General features: G+C 43.2%; 1 protein-coding gene across 5 annotated transcripts; it reads right to left on the bottom strand.

The window, feature by feature from the left end:
* Window positions 1-805: 805 nt before the first annotated feature.
* EIF4ENIF1 (eukaryotic translation initiation factor 4E nuclear import factor 1) lies at window positions 806-21,100 on the bottom strand. Of its 5 annotated transcripts, none has more exons than XM_084217298.1 (19): window positions 21,022-21,100; window positions 20,440-20,566; window positions 17,146-17,219; window positions 16,212-16,339; window positions 15,382-15,662; window positions 14,569-14,770; window positions 13,276-13,451; window positions 11,605-11,740; window positions 11,088-11,267; window positions 8,982-9,211; window positions 8,020-8,091; window positions 7,469-7,652; window positions 6,913-6,989; window positions 6,415-6,554; window positions 6,164-6,248; window positions 4,972-5,104; window positions 3,539-3,883; window positions 3,163-3,327; window positions 806-2,657 (listed from the first exon to the last, which is right to left on the bottom strand). In XM_084217298.1, the coding sequence occupies exons 2-19, from the start codon at window positions 20,536-20,538 to the stop codon at window positions 2,431-2,433; spliced, it is 2,934 nt and encodes a 977-aa protein (XP_084073424.1). In that variant the 5' UTR covers window positions 20,539-20,566; window positions 21,022-21,100; the 3' UTR covers window positions 806-2,430. The 5 variants fall into 5 exon arrangements, with proteins under 5 accessions (XP_084073424.1, XP_084073426.1, XP_084073428.1 ...); XM_084217300.1 differs by having other exon boundaries at window positions 3,539-3,820; XM_084217302.1 differs by having other exon boundaries at window positions 3,539-3,601.
* Between the last annotated feature and the right edge of the window lie 180 nt (window positions 21,101-21,280).

Below are 21,280 nucleotides of genomic sequence, written 5' to 3'. Positions count from 1 at the left end.
GCTAGGTGCTTGTATCACTGAAGGCTTCTAAGTTTTCTTAAAAGAATTTCCTGCCTAGATAAAGAAGTCAGGTGTCCAAGAGAAGCATATTGCTCAGAGTGGTTCTGTTGCTTAACAGAGATAAATAAAGAAGCTTTTAACTAACATCAAGCGTGCTTATCAAAGCCTCTAGCATTTGCCCTCCTACAAAAAGGAAGTAGGGGTGTTTAATTATAGGGGTGTTTATTTAGAAGCATAAAAAACACTCCCCCTCCTGTTATTATACATTAAAGAAGACCAAGTGATTAGAGACACCCACTCAAGCACTAAATCCTTGGAACAGTGGCTGCTCTTCAGCCTGGTAAGGAACATCCAAGCCTTGCTTCTACTCCAAGCATTTCCTCCTGTACTGTTTCTAGATCCCTGCAGAAGTGGGGTGAACTGCTGCAGAGGTGCTTGGTTTATGAGCTTGAGTGGAAGGGGCAGAAGATGAGGCTGTTGCTCATACTGGGTTTCACTGCTGTTTCCTCACATTCACACTTTTTTTAGAGCTGGTAAGTTTTACAACTTATAATAGACTGAGCCTCCTTCCTCACATTTAGCTGTGACATTTCAATGCAGCAGTTCCATCCTGGGTCATCAGTGAGGCTAGTCACTCTTGTCAAGGCAGACTGATCCTCCCCACCCTTGGACTAATTGAAGTTTTCTGCATCTCAAATCCTGGTTCCATCTTACCCAACAAGAACAGTGCTAAAAATAAATCAATATTCTGACATAATTTAGTACAAGAGCAATTGATACAGAGAGCTGGTAGAATCAACTTTATTTACAGAATGTTACTGGGAAAGTGTCAAGTTAAAAAAGTATGAAAACAATCTTACAAGGACAAGCTGGTGATTGCATGTTTTACAGGGATTGTTTTGGGAACAACCACTGGAAGAATGAGTGACCTCCAACAGCTTCCACGTTGGAGATTGCAGCTTGCTATTTCCATACAACACTGTCTCTGCTGGACTGAAACAAACCCACCACAGCACACTGGCAAGGGTTATAAAATACAGACAAGTGATTTTTTTTTTCCTGCTGCTGGTTTTGCTTTCAGTGAGACCTAAGAAAGAGCAAGTCTGTGAGAGTTCTGGTTTTACTTTCACCTCTTAAAAGAGCACAATGGCCTAAGCTAGATAGGACATGACAGCAGTACTAGAGTCAACACAAGTGAGGGAGTGAAGTGAGGAACCATGCACAAGGATGGAAGAGAACATTTAACTGTTCAGGGAAGTGAAACAGGCTTAAAAGGAACATAGTATTTTAAAACCAAATATACACAGTAAGATCACAAAACTACCCCATCCTCCCCCTTTCAAGCCAAAGAACGAGACTCCAAAGGCAAGTTTCACAGTAATGGCATCACCAGATGCACACTAGATTGAGGACAGTTCTTGGGACTCCCTTCTATGAACGGCACTGAAGGCAGTACAGAATATCCACAGCTATCACTGAGGAGTTGAAGGGTGAGGATTCCAAGGCTCCATTTTGATGACCTTTAGTAACTGGCTTGAAAGATTAAAACAAGGAAAATACTGCAGCTAAATAAGGACCAGCACCAGCCCTCTTGAAAGAGCAACAACCAGTAGGTACCTACAGACTGAAGATCTGGCTTTATCATGACTGCACCAGGTCCCATCCTCAAGGCTTTCGAAGACTAAACAATTCTCTCATTTGGTGGCAAGAGTCACAGGGAATCAGACCTTTGTTACATAGACAGCAAGATGTGGGCTTTTACTTTGACACTTTAGCTACACTGAGTGCACAGTACGTGACAGAAAAACGTGAGAGGGAGACCTAGAGGAGATGAGGAGCAAGAAAAGGCAAAGCAACTTCATCCTGTTCACTCACACTTAGGATATGCAACTTTAATCTTAAAGAAAGTCCCACACGTACAATGGAGAAAGGTCCAAACCATAGGCACAACTAAAGCTCAACTGTTCTCAGCTACTCTTATGTACAGCTGTATAGATTCAAAAAGGCTATTCTAGGTGTGTATGTACAAAAGATTGTTTATACACAAGTCTGTACAGAAGGGTCTATACATGTAGTTTTCTGCAGAAGGAATCCATAGCTGCTACCTCTACACTAGAGAATATCAGCACTTCATTCACATATCTTACAAAAACAAACAAACAAAAAAAATAGACACTTCCAGGATTAAACTGGCTTTGTCGTGCATCTAAATTTCTTCAGGCTTCACTATCCAAGCCATAATGGATCCTTTAGTCTTGATGCAGACATGAGACCAGGACAGGTGCCATGTGCTTTAGTCTCTCAAAAGGAAATTCTGCACAGGAGTGCTAAAAATAAAAGCCCCAAAAAACCAAACAGAAGTGAAGTCCTGACTATGGACATTCCCATCCAGTCTAAAGAATTGCAAGTGTTCCACCCAGTGGTCACTGTTCACTGCCGGAATTCCAGTTCATCTACACTGATGACTTTGGATGGCATGGATGGAAGAGGCTGCTGCAAGACATCTGAACCAAACCATTTTGCAAGGCCAATGGGAGAGCCACTTCTCTGGCTGGGGCGATGGTCAAGCTGTGTGTGCCCATGAGATAATCCAGTCCGAGGCAGCACATTTTGAGGGGTTGTTTGTGCACCAGCAGGTGATCCCTGTGCTCCAGAGCCTGTGAAATGTAAAGCTATTAGAGGTGGAGTAATACCCAGCACAGATTTGCCCTTGAGCTATCACCTGATAAGGCATGTGAGCTGAATGTGGCTTTTATTCATTCTATGAGCCCCAGGAAGTCCAGGTACCACGTGTTTATTTTCATTAGTACTCCCATAAATGGCCTGACACTGCCAGTTCCGGACACAGACGGGTTTGAAGGGAAGACCAGGATCAAATAGCATTTCCCTGGAGAAGGTGGGTGGCCCGTGGCCCAAGAAGGCTGAAAGCCTGCACACATGCTGCAAGAGTCAGATCTGTCAGTAGCAACACATGTTCTGAAACCAAACACTTGGACTTTGTTCTGGCATAACAGTTTGCATTGGCCCAAACCACTAGAGCCCCACACAAAGCTAGTGATCATGAATAACTAAATTAAAGTAGCTTCCTGCTAGCACAGTGCACTCAACACCCCAGAAAGGAGCCTTCTAGAACTCACACTCCTGCTGTCTGTTCTAGCCTACCTGATCGTTGTAGCTGCTGTTGCATCATGGCGAGCTGCAAAGGCGTCCCCGAGCGTGGATTTAAGATGTGATGGCTTGCTGTTGGTAGCGGATAAAAAGGCTGGCCAAGGATGGGAGCAGATATTCCCTGCAAGTGAGACAGGTCCACTCCAGGAGGAAGCATACCTGTTGAACATGAGCATGAAAACTTCTTACATGATAAGCATAAGGAACTTCATGCAAAACAAAACATATGTATTTAGATGGGCTGGAATTTATTGTCTGATTTTAAAGGTAAGTTCTGATACAATAAAGACTACCACTAATATCAGTTTGTGCTGCTCCTAACACAGTCTCAAAGACAACATGCATGAACAGGAAAAAAAGTATGGATTACCTGCTTGCAGCAGAGGAAGATGTTGTGGATGGACCCCCTGTGCCATCATTCTCTGGACCAATCCTGGGTGCAGTTGATGAGCAGGTCGTACAAGTGGTACATGGGGAACAAGGGGTACTTGATGAACAGGACGAAGGAAAGGGCCTCCTGGTACTGGGGAGGCCATTGTAGGAGTCTTCCTACCAGCTGATTTGGGCCTGTAGTCTTGCTCTTTGGTGCAACGATTTGCTTGGGTAAGAGGTGTGGAACATGCAGAGCGTTGCAGTGCAGGTAGTTTGGTACCTAAGGTGGGCAAAGTTCCTTGATCTGCATTCTCCACAGAACTAGACAGTAGGTTATCTGTAGCTAAAATTGAATACAGCTATTACAGTCCACAGCTAGAGATTGCACCTAATGAAAATTAAAGATTAATGACTGGATTTCACAGGTTCCAGAACTAGCTGAACTGTAGTCATATATATTTAATAGTAAGCATCTTTTTTCTGGATGCTTCTGGCCAAATTATTTCAAAAAGAGTAATGACAAGGAATACGTTCCACAGGAATGCCTGTACAGGAAGCTTAAATTAGTTTAGAATCAGAAGTAACTCCACTTTTAATTCTTATTTTTCCTTCCTAGGAATTTTGAAATGGCAGCATGGATGAGTTAGTGCCAAAGGTGATAGGAGATACAAGAGATCCTCCCTAGACAAGATTATAAGCTGTGCCAGAAGTCTGGCCAAAGGTGGTTTTTCAGTTTAGCTGTCTTTAGGGGTTAACAGCAGCCTTCTACATCTGACATCTGCTTAGCAAGATTTGGAACACTAAAGCACCTCCAGAAGCTACTTCCACAGACCATCCAGATGAGTTAGACAAGGCCTGAAATACCCTGGCATCAAGTACTACAGTGGAGGTATTTCAGCTGGACTGCTACCACAAACTGCAAGCTGCCTCTGTGGCCACCAGTGCTGAAGCACAATGCCACAGCCATTGGCCACGTCAGTCTGAGTCAGGCAACTGGTGTTGAGCATTTCCTTTTAACGGCCTCTTACATCAGTTTGGGTGACAAAATGCTTCCCTGATGTGCTACACTTAAGAGCTTAACTGGCCTCAGCTTTGACTGTTCAGTTGTCTCAAGACAACTAAGTATTCAATTATTAGTGTAGAGAGCTATGGAAGCATTATTGTCACTGTGCTGTTCATCAAGAAAAGTTGCAAACAATTATGGTTCAGCCCTCTTAGTGTTGCTCAGAAATTGATAGGAAATGGAGATTAAGGCCCATCACTACTGGAAGAGTATCCCCTCCATAGGTTTGGCCCCTCCTCCCATAGGCTCCCACCTCATCTCCACGGATCAGGAATGTCTAAAGGTAGCCTGGGTGTATTTTGTGCTGAGACAATCTGAGTCTATTCCAAATCCCTTTAGTCTGTGGTGTTTTAAAGCCATTAGAATACCTTCATTTGGTCTCTGATTTTCATCTTTAACATCACTGATTTTCATTTTCCCAGAAACTGGATCCTCTTTGCTTTTCTCTTTGCTCTCGTACATCTTGCGAATCACCGAGGTAGGTGTGAAGGAAGGAGACAGCTGCAGAGAACACAGTAAGAAGCTCACCTCACCCAGTGCTCATTATCCAGGCCACAACATCTCAGCTGTGGGAGGACACCAATTCTAGCACATCCTTTCCCTTTAAAGCTTGTTTGAATCAGCTGCTGTGCACCCATGATTTTACTTCACCTCATTTCATAGCTTTATTCTATAGTTTAAGCATTTCTCTTTAGCTTTTTTGCAAGCCCAGTATCAAAATCTGCAGCTGTTCTCAGTTAAATGTACCTTAACAGACTTGAAACAAAATAGCTGAGCTGTAGTGTAAGTTACAGCTGTTTCCTCTTTGCTATTGGTTCAGAAGAGCAACTCCATAGGAATTCCTATAGAGCTGCTTCATCTGCATTAGCTCAGGGCTGATGATCTGCAGAGAACTATTGCTTCATTTGGGTCTCCCCCATTCAGAGTTCCATGGCACCTGTGGAAGTCACTCATTTGGAATATAAACCTGTATCACTTGTTTCATTTGGCAGGTGATGGTCTGTGTCAGTCCTGAGCTGCAAGTACTTGACTGATTAATTGGAAAATTTAGATGAAAACTGCATTCTACACAGTACTGAAGGCAGAGAGGCAACAGTCTGGCTTTGAGAATTTACTAATTTTCAAAGTGACCCTGAAGCTCCTAGGCATTATTTCAACCCACACACACTTAGGTCAAACACTTCATACCCAAACACCAGTGTTCTCTAAAGCATCTCATGGCTTTCAGCACTGGTCTTCTTTAAATTAAAGCACCAAAATATGATGGCTTGGTTTTTCATAATCACCTTCATTTGGTTTCAGAACATGAAGTCAAGGTAACATTAATGATATTTCTTCAGTTTTAGATAAGACAGTGATCAGAAAAGGCTCTTTTCCAAGGTGCAGACATTCAGTTAAGCACGAAGGAAAACTCATTCCTTTATCACGTGGCCACAGATAAAACAGGAATGTGATTAACTTGATGGCCTCCCTTTCTCCCACTGACTACCACTGCTGTAATCTGGTAACTGCAGACACTTTGACAGTTCTCCCTACCACCACTGCACATCAGGTACTGACCATGCTCGTAATGGATGCTGCAGGGGCTGGAGAAGATGCATTCCCTCTGTGTCCTGGTGCAGGGGATTTAGTCATTCGCTGCTGCCTGTGAAGGGACAGGGAGTCAGAAGCAGCTCTGCTCTTGGCACAGCATCAAAGGCAGCACTGCCAAGAACCAATGCAATCCTGAGTGACTAGTGCTAATATCTACAATACCCACATTAAAAATCAGTTAATAGCATACCCCTTACATTTTGCAGTCAGGTGCTCACCTGTTTCTGTAGCCATCTCTGCTTTTGTCCATTTGTGGTTTACCAAAGCCATGCTGGTAGAAGTTTGCTGCATGTATGGCCAAGTCATGTGGGAGTGCCAGTCCCTCTAATGCAGCTTGCTGGATCTCCAGGGGACTCATCTGAGGTAGAGTTGGATAAAAAGCACACAAGTCAAAGCCTGTATTTGGCTGGGTTTTTTTAAGATATTGAAGACTGATTGCTATAGCTACCAACATCTGCCCACCAACAGTCTCTGTTTTATTAACAGGCAATAGAAGTTTCAAAAAATTTTGTACTTCAGGTACTCTAAGATGGGCCAAACTGCAATGAGGTTTTGAGACTGTACTAAACTAGACTTTGCTTTGTTAAGTTTACTAAGAGTAAGCTTAACAAAGCACAAACATCTGGGTGCAACAACTAAGTGTTTCCACAAGTTAGCTCTAGACCACAGAAGACAAAGACGTGCAAATACATTAAACAAAAAGCATGTCATCTAACCTGTGCAACTGGGCTCATGGGCTTCCTTACACCTGGAAATGGATCACCAAGCAATTGCTGAGAACCTTGTCCAAAACCTAAAGAATATAAAACAGTCGTATTTAAAAGTACTAACAGTTTCTTTCAATACATAGAATACATATCCCAAAGTAAAATAATGCTACATGAATTAAGGATTCCTTGTGAAGACTCTCAGCTCACCCCTTAAATCTACATAGAGCTACATCTCTTCCATGTCACAGAGCTGGAGAGCTACAAGAGGCTCCTGGTAGTGTTTTGTAGTGCAAATGGCCAAGTACTCCTTGGAAGTTATTTTTACACAGTAGCTGAGCACACTATTCCTCACCAGAACTCACTGTGAGGTCTGGGTGATGAATTTAACAGCAGAGACTGGTAAGTGAAAGGGCACTTAGCACTCAAAGGCAGACACTGCCCTAGTTGCCCAAGGCAGACACTGCCCTAGTTGCCCACCAAGTGCCAGGAAGTTTTTATAGTTCTGTAAAGCAGTCTTCAAAAAGCCCCAAGTAATAAAAGCCCCCTTTGCAAGCAGTCTCACCGATGGGTGAGGATATTCTGTGGCGCAGGTAATCTGCAGAAGCAGCTCGTGCTGGGAACACTGGTGGGATGGGGGGAGAGGGGGCTCTCTGTGTCAGCAGGGAGGCTGCAGGCTCCAAACCCCCTATCAGGCCACTCAAGACATTTGATGAAGCAGGTCTGGTAATGGGTGGACCAAGAAGCTCCTAAGCATAATTAAAGAAAGAACATTCAAAATATGGCAAATTGACACAAATTAGCTCATTTTACTACACCACAGACTGCCCTATTTATAGCAACTTAGAGACAAGGGGGACTTGTGCAACCAGATACACCAATCCTGGTGTGCCCAGAATTAGGCACACAGCAGATTTTAATTTTCAAGCTGTAATTACAGGAAATAACATGACAAGACAAATTTTTAGGTAAACTGATCTAGTCCCTGGCTCTTTCTTTATAGCATCTTGTCTGACTGTTGATCCCATAAGGCTTTACATGCCTTATTTTCAAATAAATTTTGTCTTCTCATTGGGGATATGCTTTTAAGTATTTCCCTCCCCCCAGTAAGAATACCTGCAGAATATTCTTTGACAGAGGCTGGCCTGACATCTCTGGAGGTGACATTAAGTGGCTTTCAAGGCTCTGCTAAGAAAATGAAAACACTGTAAATTAGACACAAATACAACCAAGCTCATTAAGAGATTATCTATATTTGTTTCAGTGACAGAAATAATTTCATCTGTTGTGTTGGAACAGTAGTTTATGCAACAGCCAAATAAAATTTCAGAAAGTTAAGGGCTGAGCTGGCTCACAGATTTCCCCTAAGAAAAATGCCTGTACTAGACTGCATACAGGTATTTCACTGTGCCTCATTCAAGTATGGATCAAATATATGAATTTATGTAACTGTGTAAACCAGAGATGGACTACTGAGCTATTGGTTAACTAAAAATATGTACAAACTAAAAAAGTTTATACATTAAAGAAATTATTTAAGATATTCCTCTGTGCATCAAAATTGCACATTAATGTAGAGAGACACCCAGAAGCAAAAGTATTGATTTAAGTCTGAAATCAATCTGCAATTTCTTCACAGGGCAAATTCACATTCTTCACCATCTTCTAGTGAAGTGGAAGGAGTCTAAAAGTCCTTGGGCATAGTTTGGCAGGAAAACCACGTGCTTTAAACCTACTTGGTTGTTAGAAGTATCTTCTGGTGCCAGAAATATTTACTGACAGCTTCTGGGTCAAGCATACTGCTTAGGCAGTTAGTGGCAGGATGAAATATCATCCTACAATTCCTTGCAGTGTAAACCTTACTATCATCTGTTGTTTAATATTAATCTTCCAGCTAACAAGGATTCACTTCAGTTTCATCCTAGCACAAGTGCTGTTAAAAGTCAAGTGCAAAATAACAGATTGTTCACTGGCATACCTCTACCAAACAAAGGTCACTAAAAACATCTGGGCTTCAGGCAGGGGTTGGCTGTGACCCCCTGTACACACAGGTCACCAGAGGCACTGGCTGCACTTACATTGACTTTGGGCTGGGAAGGCAGAGTCCCGCTTGCCTTCATGCTGCTGACCAGTTTGTTAAACGCTGTCATATCCCCATCCTTCTTCATCTGTCTGGAGCCACTGACATTCAGGGCTTCTTCCATTTGCTCAGCCATAAAGGGAGTGGCAATTTTCCCCTCCTGATCCACTTTCAGACCTTTGAGCCCAGCTTCAACTTCCTCCACTGAAAGTACAACCCCTGAATGTGCTGAGAAATACAAGAGAAATACTGGTCAACCACTGTTCTGCTCTCAAGTGAGCTAATAATTCTTGTGCAGGTGTTGAATAGAAGTTGTGTGAAAACTAGGAACAGCCAAAACCTTATTTTTTGATACAAACTTATTTTTTGATACTGATATTAACTGTCAAACCATGACTGATCTGGGTTCCAACTGACATTCTAATATATCCAAATTCAGAGAAGTGACATGCACAACTACTGCCATGTAAGACTCCACAAGAACCTGTTTAGGCTTCAGCTACAAAATTCTCACTCTCTTTCATTTATCCTGCAAGAAATATTGTTACTACATTTTACAACTTTGCTGCATTTAACAGAGAATATTCATGTGACAATTGAGTTGGTTTCTTTTCTCAATTAGGAAAGTTTCATTTATTTTATACTCCAGGAGACCAGATGGTTTCACAGCCACAGTGCAAGCTGTGCCAAATTTCTGAAGTTATCATAAGCAGAAAGAATACAAACCTGGAAAATCTACATACTTTAGAGACTCAGTTACACACTCAAGCTCAGTGTTTGAAGCAGATTTTTTGCTCAGAAATTAAAGCCTCTTATAGAAAGATTTCACTGGCATAACCAGCACAAGGTACAGTGCTCTTAGCAGTACTTTTTTCAGTATATGCATTTATATACACATATATAAACACCTACTGGTGCTGACATCAAGGCTAAACATGCTTTATGGACCAGCTGACACACATCACAAGGCATGACACCTTAAAAGAAAAGGAAGAAGAGACAGAAGCATGCCATGGGTTGCAGATATTGGACCAAAGAAATAAGATTTACTAGAAATTTGGGCAAGGAGGTGGAGAAAAGAAACAATGATGCAGACATGCAGCACAGAACATGAGTAAATACGACGCTGGTGGAGAGGAACTGATCTGAAAACTCCACAACACTTGAAGAGCTGTACAGCATTTTGTGGGAATGCAGAGCCCCACATCAGGTACTTTTGAGTAAATGGAAGCTTCCCCACAGATTTTTGTTCCTTCATCCTTGGTTTGTGAGAATCAAAGTTGAAAAAGTTTTTAGTAGGAAAGTCAGACTAAGCAGAACAGAAATAGGACTACAAGTCTTTTTAAAGTGAAATTAGGGAAGCTCTCCACATGTTAGCCAACACTTCCTACTCCTAGACTGGATGCTTAAGAATATTTGCAGTGCTTAGATGCTTTCCTTCCTAGCTGCCTCACACTAATCACTTTTTCTTCAGTCCAGTTTACACGGCAATACATGCTGCTTGCCAAAGAGAAACCAATCTGGAATGAGACCTCAAGATTTCACAGAACACATGCATTTTGTACACTCCATGCATGCTATGGGCCCAGACATGCAAATCCCTACGCTGGAGGCACCCTTGAAAAAAAAAAAATTAAAAAATCCCATTCTCAAGGCACTGTGCAACTTCTTAGATACTGACACTTAATGGACCAATGTGATCCATCACAGACACTGTCAAGGATGACTGACACTGCTGGTTTTGGTAAAGCCAGAGTTTAAATGCCACAGTTTCAGAGCTGACATTACCAGTCACCAGTATGAAAAAACTGCAAATGCCATACACAAAGCTGGAAACTCAGATCAAGACTTGCATCATCTTATAGTTGTTTCTGGCCACTAAAGCAGTCTGATAAAGTGATGTCATCCTACGATTAGGATGAAAAGAGTCAGTGATGATATTGACACCATTGAGAGCTGCTGAATACTGAGTTTTCAGTGCTGCAAGTAAACCTATAACACTGCCTACTCCTAGATTTGGGCAGTTGAGGTTTCCAGAATACCAAGCCTCTTGCTGGGAAATACTGCATCACAAGAACTTGACAATAGCTGAAGAGGCACTTACTGCTCTCTCTAAGCTTTTCCTTGTTGGCTGAAAGACTTGAGAGAAGAGGTTTTAAGTCCACTTTGGCTTTCTGTAGCATTTCTAGGATGTCCACTTTGTTTTCAGAGTGGTCTTCCAATGGAATGGGAGCAAAGTAGTTTCCAGAGTTCTGGCCAGGGGAGAGAATGGCTTGCTCTAGACCTGAAACAGCAAAACCAGGAGCACTGCGACATCAGTTTACCAAACCAATGGCTCAAGATGAACACACACTGGCAACCAACTTCAGCATGTCACTGCAAAGTTATGCCTCACACCCCTTGCCCAAGATCAGCTGGAAAGTCATCAGGAAGCACTGACAAGAACATTTATTAAAAAAGAACTTACAGCTGCTTATTCTAAGAGCTTCCAAAAGAATGCCAAGTGCTTAAACTGTGGGAGAATTCACTGTCCTAAAGCCTTATCTGCCATCTTCTTATTGAATGAGTAAGAAAGAATGTGGAAGGAGGCTACCTGACCCTGCATTGTCCTGCAGCCTTACCTGCTAGCCTCTCCAGTTCCTCATGAGGGGTAGATCTCAAGCTGCTTGACCGACTTCCAGAACGACTGGGATTAGAAAACCACCTGCTGAACCTGCTGGCAGACACTGAACCTTCCCCCAGCACATCCTCTATCATCTAAGGGAGGGAAAAAAGAAACAATCTTAACATAAGCAAGATCAGCAACATTTCTGAGAAGCTTTACTGTGCAAGCAAGATTCTTCTGCTACAGACAACTAGATGCTGCTCCCAGAGTTTCAAAGCTTTGATGTGCTTTTTTCCTGCAGACAGTTAACATAACCCAGCATACATCCCGAACTGACAGCAAATATTTACTCACAGTAAAACTGTAACTGAAAAAGCACAGTCAGAGCTTTAACCAAAGGCCATGAACTACACCATTTTAAAGAGGAAGTGTCAAAAGAACCCCAAGTATTTCAAAAATAGTGCATTATAAAAATATAACTCAAACTAAAGCTTCTCCCATCCTGCAAGACAGTACCCAGTTAAAGCCTGGCTCAATAGGCACGGACACAGTTTCAGGCAGCATGTTTTCTTTTACACAAAAGGAAGAGCAGCTTCTTCCTCCCAGAGAAATTAATTTTTTTATCAAACAAGGAGCACTCAACACTATTAACAACAGAGAAAAAAAATAGTATTGCTCCATTTGGTTTTGATTGCTTGATTCTAATATATTAGAAGAATTAAGACAATAAATGTACAAACCTATGATAGCACTTGCCACAGACATATCACCAGTACAAAGAAACTCACATTTATGACAGCTTATAACATCTGCCCATCTGCTCAATCAGCAGGTTTTTTCACTTGGGAAATCCCTGCTTTCAAAAGGAGTCACCACCTTGCACATATGCTGAAAATCAGATTATCAAGTCTAAAGACACCATTTGCAACTTGCATAAGGAGAATGAACTCTCCTCCACGTATTTGTCAAATCACTGGCACCATATAATGACTCTTTTCTAATGCAAGCAGCTTGTCCACATTAAAGATTAGGTCAGAAGTCCATTTGTTTTTAAACCTCAACGTTTCTAAACCATGTCAGGTCTGTTTGTTTGCAGTCAGAACACAATTTTTGACTTTTGACAGAATTGGTAGGCTGTGTTTATCCAACACAGGAGTAACAGTTCTAAACATTAATTAACCTCTTAAAGGTTCAAGTAATAAAGATTCAAACCCTTTCAGACATACATCCTTTGAGGCACTAGTGTCTCCAAGCTCACTGCCTGCAAAGAAATGAGCAGGAGATCTGCACAGGAGATCTGCTTGCTGCATTTCCCAGACTTAGATAGAAAAGGCTGTCTTCAGCTAGACTAAATTTGTACAGTGCATCTTCTCTGAACCTATCTTTGATAATTCCAAAGAAGATCCATTCAGAATGTCAATTTTGAGCTTTCAAGTAATGACCAAAAGAGAGGAAAAATGGTCAGCTAGTCTGCCTCAAACACTTTGGAGATGGAGCCAGTCCCAGGGATAACACCTTGGTAGAAACATCCTAACACTCCAAGGGTAAATCTCTGCAAATTCATCTTACACTTACACACTTCATAAAGGAACTTCCACAAAGCAAGAAGTTTTAGCTTTCACAGAATGCAGCTGCAGCAAAAATGCTTCTCATGAATATTCCCAGTCTTAAACCCCAGAAAACTCACTGAAGCCAGGCCAGGAACACTTTTATCCAAGTTAAAGAACTCATTGAAGTCAAACTCTCCTGGAGCTGGTTCTTGTAAAACAGCTTCCCTAGGAACTTCTTGATCTGCTGGAGTTTCATTGGCAAGGACAGCTTGCACTTCATCCTCTTCTGCCACTCCACCATTGCATTCTATGCCTTAAAAAGAAAAGCAAGTGACTGCTGAATCACTGAATTTCACTATTTCCTGTGGGAACAGTGCCTGACAGCCAATGCACTTGCCCAGGGATTAGAAGCACAGGCCCAAAAAAACCCAGCCTCCATCTGATACCTCATCAGTTATACTGCACTGGCTCCTGCAAGAGAAAACAGCACCCACTACAACTCCTAGCACACACTTCTAGTCTGGTAAGACTGTCTAGCTCAAAAAAATAAGAATTGCCATTGAACTGGGCACAAACAAATGCATCCTCATCAGTCTGGGCTGTTATGCCACACCAAGCACATACAGCTGTTGCAGAAAGTCAACAGCTGCTGCTGGTTTTCCATCAAGAATCCTTTGGCAGCTCCTGCCTTCTTGACATGGGTTCTTAATAGTCAACATATGACAAATACTGCTTTCTCCTCCTTCACCAGGAGCAAGGCACTTCTCACTTTAAAGACTTTTCAGCAAGCTTGCACAGGGCACTGCAAAAAACTTGTGACATGGCTACAAACTCCTGTGCTTGGAACTGCACTACAATCCAGTTATGTTGTCCACCTGCAGAATTTCTATCATTAAAAGGTCATCTCTCTTGCCATACTGCAACTTGGTTTTTTGTAATCATCTAATGACTGCACACAAATTCAAGTTTCCTAATTCAGTTTAAAGCTATGTTACTGGAAGATGTATGCACAGATCAGTGTTCCTAATGTTAGTATTACCATAAGGAAAAAAACTATTTCAAGTACCTCAGAGCATTAGCTTAATTTAAACAGACCCTTTATCACCCAGCAGGATTTAGAAATAAACAAGACCTTTAAAATAACCTATCAACTTCTGATATCATTCAGCATCCATACAAGGTTTTTTTCCCAGCCTCTCAATCTCACCTCTCTTTGGGAAAAAAAAAAAGGTAGTTTATCACCTAATTGATCTTCCAGATTACTAATACCATTACAGGCTTTACATCCTGTGCTTCAGGATGACCAAAAGCTATGCAAGCTTAAATAAAGGTTTTCATTTACACCTGTCTGGGTCTGCAACAGTCACCTCCACACCCAGCAACCTGCCCCACTAGCAGGAGAGCAGAGCTCCTGTGAGATTTGCCCTTACCTTCTTTCAGCGAGGCTGTGCGTCGCCTCGTACGTTTTCTCCCTTTGTGATCTTCCTCCAGAATTTTATCATCAAAGCCTGTCAGCTCAATGGTTTCAGACTGACTTGTAGGCCCAGCAGAGAACCACTCAGGTTCCTCTTCAGTGTAGGAATCATTCCTTCTTCGCTCCCCAAAGACACGTTTGCTGTCACCAAATTCCCTCTGAAGGCAGATATTAAAAATATTAGCCTTAATAAAATACTGCTTCCTAAGATTCTTCCCCAGTTTTCACCTTTCACACCAGTTCTGGGTATTTTTACAGGTGTATGCAGCCTCCCTGTATGCTCTGTAAGCTTTTAAATTTAAAGCTTCGCAGCTGAATTTCTGCTTCATTACACCAAAAGCTATTGATCTGCAAGCGCTTCCATAAACTCAGTTTTGCAGCCTGAGAGTTAGCAGTTCCTTTTTTTTAAAAAAAGCATTAAAAAAAAGCCTGAAAGCATGGAAAGCTCCCATTTGCTGAGGTTATGCTTGCTGACAACTGCTAGGTCAAGAACTACAAATGAACTATTAGACTTTTGAACGTTGTGCTAGTAAAAGTCAGCCACGGGCAGGGTTTGTCTGATAAACAGCATTACATACGTCCCTGTGAGCTCTCTGAAGGAATGCTACTAAGTTTTGAAACACCAAGTGTTCCCCCTTCACACCCTAATAAAGGGCCTCCTTGCACAGAACACTTGCTGCTGCATGCAGCTCGCCTGCCCCAGGTGCCTTTAGTGCCCAGGTGTCCAAGCCCCCGATTTAACACGCAGTGAGGCAAAACAGGAACCAACCCTGAAGCGTTTATCCTTGTAGTCCCTGTCCCGATCCCGGTCTCTGGCGTCCCTGGAGTCCCCGCCCCGATGGTCCTTGTCGAAGTTCCTGGAGGAGATGATCCTGCCGCTGCCGATCCTGCGGCCGCCGATGACACGGACGCCGTCGCTGTCCTTCTCCAGGGGGCTCCCTGCCCGACGGGAGCTGACGGATGCAGTCACGTGACAGCCACCCCCAAAGCTTCGCCTCTGGGGACTCAGGACTACATCCAAGTCATCTTCTTTCACTCGCTCTCTTGGATCTGCAAGTCAAAGACCACACATAAAGCAATAATTTAACGTATTAAAGACAAGAGAGTTGTGTGTATAGCACCCCTCTGCTCCATAGCCTTGCTGCTATCCCAAGGTTTTTAAAGGAAAATGCTCATGATTTATTTCTGTGAAGCTGATCTAGCTGAGACCACAGAAGTGCAAACAAAAAATTTACAGCTGGGTACTGAGGAACTACTGTGGTCTCCTAAAAGTACCTGCTTTCCCACTATAGGCCTTCTAAGTGCTCAGCTTTGAGTTGCAGGGAAATTGTCCCAGCGCTTGCATTTTACATGTGTATTCATTATTACATGGCAAGAATAGGAGCATATAACTGACTGTTGCACAGGTTTGTTCTTAGGTAACAGTCACCAGAAAACCCACCACAGTCTAGTTGGAACAACCAAGATTTCTTTGACACTTGTCCTGTGCAGCCAAACAATTTTCAGACTTTGTTTGGTCTCCTTTGTGTTATACCAACAGAAAGCTTTTGCCAACAGCCCAGGTTCAGTTTTGAGCAATGTGCTGTAGAACACACTCACCTACTAATCTACGCATAAGAGAAGTCCGATCTGAATCCAAATCTTTTTTAAAGCTTTCCACTGGTGAAGTTCTCCCTGAAGTTGGATATAAAGATGCATGCCACTTCTCTGGATCCCAGACACCATCACTAGGAAAATAAAATTGCAGGATTGTTTGCTACCTTATAGTCTAATAAATGCTTCATAATGCTGCTGCTGGAAACCTAGAATTCACTGGTTAGTGACCAGTACAAGTGAATTATCCTTCATACCCAACTTTTAAATCTGCTGTACTATGGTTTATTACTTCACACATAGTATTTGGATCTCTTCTGTAACAGCAAGGAAGTACAATACCCAGTATCAGATTTTAAAAGACTAGTTATTGTTGAAGCTTGCCTGGTACACTGAAAAACAGTTCAAGTAGATCACATGGTGCTGCTCTCAAGCATTTGGGTAATTTTACCTCAATCTCATCCTTCCACAATTTCCACAATAAATTCATCTGAATACTAAAAAACTGCTGCTTACAAACACTAGCAAACTCACAAACACTAGCCAAGAACACTCACCTCCACTTTTTAGTGAGGTACAGTGACAACATGGGAGAGTAATCCACTAAACAATGCAGCTTGTTACAGCCTGACCCAGTCTGTGCCACACACCCATCCATGTTCTTGGTACTTCTTCCTGCAAGTCTCTAAGACTTGTGTTGTGTGAAGTTATGAGATCCAGCAGAAAATAATCTCTGTTCAAAGAACAAAATCCTTGGCCACAACATTGAGCCCTTCCTAGCAGATTAGTACTTCTGAAAACTGGACTCTGCAGCAGTCTGAACTTTATGGCACATATACCTCCCATCAACATAAGAGCACTTCTTAGCTAGGTGTTTTTTGCAATTTAAGCTTTTACTTTGAAAAAAATGTATCTAGCCTTTGTATAATCAAGAAAATACCTGTCGTATTTTTCAGAAAGACAAGAAGGTCTTTTTTTAGAGTAGGGACGCTCTTTAATATCCAGCAGTTCCTCCTAGGGAAAAAAAAAAAAAAAAAATCAAGACATGAGTTTTGATTCACACCCAGACAAGATTTAAGTGACTCAAACCATCTATTCCAGACTGCCTGTCCAATTTAGTGTTTTAATTTGACAGCCCAGGTTTCCCAGTACGTTGTTTCCTATCATGTGAAATACAGCACTGAAAGTTTATATTTCAGTTGTTCTACCAGTGGCCACTGACCAAACACTTATTCAAAGCACTAAGCCTTACTAGGCCAGGTTCAGTTTCTTGTGAACGCTCCAAGGCTGCTCACACCATAAATGTTTATGTATTCACTTCCCTGGACAGTTCAGCTTAAAAGCAACACAGGCATCATGGACACCAGAGCTAGTGAGTCCTCAAGAAGGAATCAAAATTGCTGTGGTTAATGCTATATAAGGTTCAGCAGGTAAAAAAAGTATTAGCACAATTTCAATTACTGGTGTAGATCTGGGAATTCTAGTCAAGCTTCACATTTCTGACCATCACCAACTCCAAGATACTATGATATGTGCTATACAATTACCCATTTCACCCAATACCAAATCAATACTGAATAATTTCTTTTCCCACTTTATCAGCTTTGAACAGCCCTCAGCTTACCACTGTACATCCTAAGTAGTCACTCAACCAGTGCAGTCTCACTGCAGTTTGCTACATTCAGAAAGCATGATTAATGGTGTGCCCATCAGCACTTTAAATCAACATTAACTCTGCTGCAGTTAAGATGCACATTTCTAGTTACACTTACTGATTCTCCCAAGATCCCCTTTCTTCAACCTGCCCCAGTCCCAACTGTACTGAATTGATTCAGAACTGTGCAGGGATCATTGGGCAGCTGGAAGGATAAAGAAATCCTAACAGCAGACACTATACATCAGCCAAACTGAATGAAATCTCTTGACCCTTTCCCCCCAAAAATGCAATATCCTTCAGAACTCTTACATCATTTTCCCCACATGATTAAAATCAGTTCATTAACTATGTGAGTTTGACACTTGCTCTGGGTGGCAATTTGGTAGCTGGACAAAACCTTAACATTCCCCCCACTCCAGGCATCACCCTGTATTAGACCTCAGCAAAAAGAGTGCCCTTAAAGGGAGCCCAGCCTCCCTGCCCACAGCTTCCCAAAATAAACCTCAATCTGTGAGGAGCATCAGTGCTGTAATACTATCAGAGCCTGATGCAGATACTACAAGTATTAACAGCCCTGTCCATCACCACACTGGGACTGGGTTGTTTTGCTGGCCACGAGAGGGAGTCCACAGGCTCTCATTCACATCCTATCACAATTCTTCCACTCAAGTGAGGAAAATTTGAATTGTTTCTTGCCTTTCACTCACTAGCTGTGCACCCTTGGGGGAACAGCTTCCCGAGAACCAGAAAAGACACAGCTTAAACTGTAGAGCACTCCTCCTACAGAGTAGATAAATGCTGGCACTTCCACCTGTGGGGTTTTATGTTTAATTCACATACATTCTAAGCAGGCTAAGGGGAAAAGTGTGCTTAGCTGTTATCATACAGTTTTAAGCAGACAGCTTAAAGAATGAGCCAGATGTTTTCCTAGTGGTATAAATGAATATAAACCATTAAAGGAAATCACTCTTCTTTCTATCAGCAGCACATACCCCAAAACACTGTTCCCTCAATCCCTGATTAGTAGGAAACTGCAACACATGAAAATGCCCTACAATGTTGATTACCTCACCACCTTAAAATATTTGAGCTGTAACACACAGAGAAACCATATGATGTAAAGTATTTTAACACCGACTGATTTCTGGTATTTCTTGATTTAGGCTCCTTGGAAACCAACTGATAAACAAGACTAGGCACCTTCTGGCACTAGTTCTGCAACTTTATCCTGGTCAGAAACCATAGGTACTTAACTAACAAAGCTGAAGCTACAAAGGCACTGCTTTCAGTCAACAGTCACCACCAGCATGGGCTGAACGTTGTCCTAAAAAGCAGAGCAGAAATTGAAGCTGAATTCAGCTACTACACAAGAGGACTTAGGCAAGACTGAAAGAGAATAGAGACCACTTTTTCAGCAGGGGAACTTTAAAAACAGCTCCTCTCTTTCACTTAGCAGTTAACTGACTAACTAGGTCTGAATAACAGTACACCTTGCATCCTCAAAAGTTAAGGGCAAATCTTTTCTCAGAAGTTAGAGAGATTTAGAAAGCTGTACTATTCCCAAGAAGTTCTGCCAATTCTGAAGTAGGTGGTTTATTGTTGATATCTACTTAAAATGAGCTAGAGCTCTACTATCTCAACAGAACATAGCCACAATGATAACTTCTTTTTCCTTTAAAAAACAACCTGCTAAAAAGCCAACAGCTCCGAATTCCTCAAGAAAGATAACACAGTCAGCAACAATAAACTATCTCTCCTGTTCCACACTTCAGGCCATTTGCTGCAAAGTATCTTAACAGCTTTCCACAAAGCAATGACCACCTGTTCCCACAGCTTGCAGCCATGGGAAAATCAACCACCATTACAGACACTTCCCAAAGGCATTTTTCAGCAGTGGTACCAAAACCCCAAATAAAATTTGAATCCTAAACCCTACAGCACATCAAGCTCACTTAAGTACTGGAACAATCTTTTTTTATTTGCAAGTTACTTGGCTCTTCTTCTTCCCCTCATACATATATTTAGGCATCACAGTTAAACAGAAGCATCTGTGTTAATGTTAGAACACTAAGCATTGATTAGAGTTACTACTGTTTAGGCTTCCAGCAATCAAATATGAGCAATTCTAAGGTTACAACAGGTACCCAGTAAACATATGAGAGATCCTGATAAGATCTAGTGTGCTACACCTTCCTAGCAAATGACATCTACTGCAAGAAAATATTTTTGGTCAACTTCTCAAAAGAACACTGCTGAAAACAGAACTACTAAGTACTTGAGAAAGCTGGTAGAACAACATACTTCAGTCTCTACAATAATCTTTCAGTACATGCTGTGGGGTGCTCAGATATTAAAATAAGGTGGTGGGAATCAAAAGCATATCGAGGACAAGATTGCACAACTGCATCACATTTAACAAGCTGCTCATTTGATAGCACTTTGTAAATCCTAATCCAGGCAAAGGCTTTTCAGCTTTCACCTCACTGTTTGCCCCTCACAGGAGCCTCCACCTCCCACTCTACTCCTGTGAATGAGACTTCCACGCACAACTCAGAGCCGAAAGGAGAGTGAGCTAACCTTTGTGTAACGATGTGGGTATTTAGTTGTAATTCTGTTCAGCTCCAGGAAAGCATCGCCATTTTCAGTTTCTGTTGCTGCACCTCCTCTTTTATCCATGGTTACTTCAAAGCCTTTGACCGCGGAGCTAATTAAAACAAAACCAACCCATCAGATTTCAAGACGTACCTTTTCTAGAGGGTGCATTTTCTTTCCAGCCTAAGTCAGTTCAGCACTCGGGCACAGCAAAGTAGAGCCGCGCTCCCCAGCAGCGCCTGTCCCCTCCCAACCCTGCGCCTTCCCCCGGCCCAGCCAGGCGGCTCTGGCTGAAGGGTCCGAGCGGCTCCGGCAGCGCGGCCGGCCCTACCCCGCGCTCCGGCGGCTCGGGCACACGGACTATCGGTCTGCGGGCACGGCCGGGGCGCGTGGCCGCCGGGACCCGCACCCCCACACAGCCCGCGGGGCCCTGAGGGGCCGGGCGCCGCTCGCCCCGCGGCGCGGGGGCAGCGCGGCCCAGGCGCCGTCCCGAGGCGCCGGAGCCGGGGAGGGGAACGGCGGCAACGGGGCAGGTGACTCAGCGGATCCCCGCCCGGCCGCACTCACCGGCGGGTGTCCCGCGCCGCTCCGCTCCGCTCCGCTCAAGGCCTCACCGCCGCCCGCGGCGTTTCCTGCTCCGGCCGCCGGCCCCACTTCTCCCCCGCCCGCCCCCACTGAGGGGCCGCACGCACCCCGGCCCGGCGCTGCTGCCGCCACCGCCCCCCCCCCAGCCCCGGCCGCCCCGTGCAGCCCCGCGCGCCGCCGCCGCTCCCGCTCCGCCCGGCGCCGCCTCCGCTCAGCCGCCGTAGCCGGGGCCTCGCGCCGC

The sequence above is a fragment of the Fringilla coelebs genome, assembly GCF_963513975.1.
Source record: "Fringilla coelebs genome assembly, chromosome: 17".
NCBI lineage: Eukaryota > Metazoa > Chordata > Aves > Passeriformes > Fringillidae > Fringilla > Fringilla coelebs.
Note: the sequence above shows the minus strand (reverse complement) of the source record. Positions and strands in the feature narration are given on the sequence as shown.

Coding starts and splice junctions, on each gene's coding strand:
- EIF4ENIF1 (XM_084217298.1), bottom strand. CDS start 20,538: ATGGATAAAAGAGGAGGTGCAGCAACAGAAACTGAAAATGGCGATGCT. Junction 14,771..15,381: donor ACAAGGATAAACGCTTCAGG/GTTGGTTCCTGT, acceptor ATCTGCCTTCAG/AGGGAATTTGGTGACAGCAA. Junction 11,268..11,604: donor GGAACTGGAGAGGCTAGCAG/GTAAGGCTGCAG, acceptor TTGCTGTTTCAG/GTCTAGAGCAAGCCATTCTC.